The sequence below is a fragment of the Trachymyrmex cornetzi genome, unplaced genomic scaffold, assembly GCF_001594075.2.
Source record: "Trachymyrmex cornetzi isolate Tcor2-1 unplaced genomic scaffold, Tcor1.1 scaffold1954, whole genome shotgun sequence".
Classification (NCBI taxonomy): domain Eukaryota; kingdom Metazoa; phylum Arthropoda; class Insecta; order Hymenoptera; family Formicidae; genus Trachymyrmex; species Trachymyrmex cornetzi.
The window spans coordinates 1,760-2,758 of NW_017296585.1; the positions used below are offsets into that span (position 1 = coordinate 1,760).

At 36.3% G+C, this 999-nt stretch overlaps 1 protein-coding gene across 1 annotated transcript in view; it reads right to left on the minus strand.

Moving 5' to 3' along the window:
• The window catches only part of LOC108759593 (probable multidrug resistance-associated protein lethal(2)03659), a gene marked incomplete at its 3' end in the record, with an annotated part of 2,087 nt that extends 1,750 nt beyond the window's left edge, over nucleotides 1-337 (minus strand). Inside the window, exon 1 of the mRNA XM_018505099.1 lies at nucleotides 136-337. Coding sequence (XP_018360601.1) covers nucleotides 136-337 — 202 coding nt within the window. The remainder of the gene's footprint in view (nucleotides 1-135) is intronic.
• Between the last annotated feature and the right edge of the window lie 662 nt (nucleotides 338-999).

Consider the following 999-nt stretch of genomic DNA (forward strand, 5'->3'; position numbering starts at 1 on the left):
CGGCGAACGTGCTAAGAGAAATTAGAAATTCCATTTAGTTTACCCGAAGAATTACAATTTATCGTAAATTCCATGAGAGTAATAAAAATCGAAGATACTGTGTCGACTATCAAAAGATGAGTTTGCGATACTCACTGATGCCTTCAAGACGCTTGACGCTACGTCTGGTGGCCAGATAGTGGATTCTCATGTAATAAAAGATAATACCAATTAGCACCGTGGGTATCAGCAGCCACACGTTCGCGGTGGTTACCTCAATGATAATGCCCAGCAGCGCTATACCGATCTGAAGACAATCAATAAACGCAGCGGGCAGCATCTCATCAACAGCTCCCATGTCTTTGGAAAAGCGATTGAGTACACGTCCCGAAGTATTAGTGTTAAAGAATCGCATTGTGGCGCGACTGATGCTGCGAAACATGCGATCGTGCAAGCGCATTGAAGCCCTCATGCATGTCCAAAAAAACGTTCATGAGTGGATAAGGGTGATGATGATTGTTAACACAATCAGCCCGCTGTAGATGTAGATGCACTGCATGCGGGTGAGAGGACTATTCAGGTCTTTTACAATACCGTTGTCCGTTTGGCTCATCTATAAAATTATATAATTAATAATTCCTATATAATCAATATGCAGAAGAATCTGTAGAGACTTTCTTGTAGATTTTGTTTTATTCACGTTCTTAAAAATAAAACGTCTCTCTCTTGAAAATTTCGTATTTTAATTTTAAGGAAAAATTCTGCTTTTTTACTTATGAAAATTAAATTACAAATTTAAAATTTTCCACTTCAATAATAATTGCTCATTCAAATTCTTTATGTATAATATTATAGTCAAAACTGGCATTACCTTTCGAAACAATTTTGAGCAAAACTTGAATTGAAAGTGATGTAATAACTAAACAATAAATATATTATTTATTATACACATAGTGTTACACTTATAGTTTTCCTCTATATTAATCCATTGAGCGAGAAAAAAGTCGCTGCCGCTAGCCG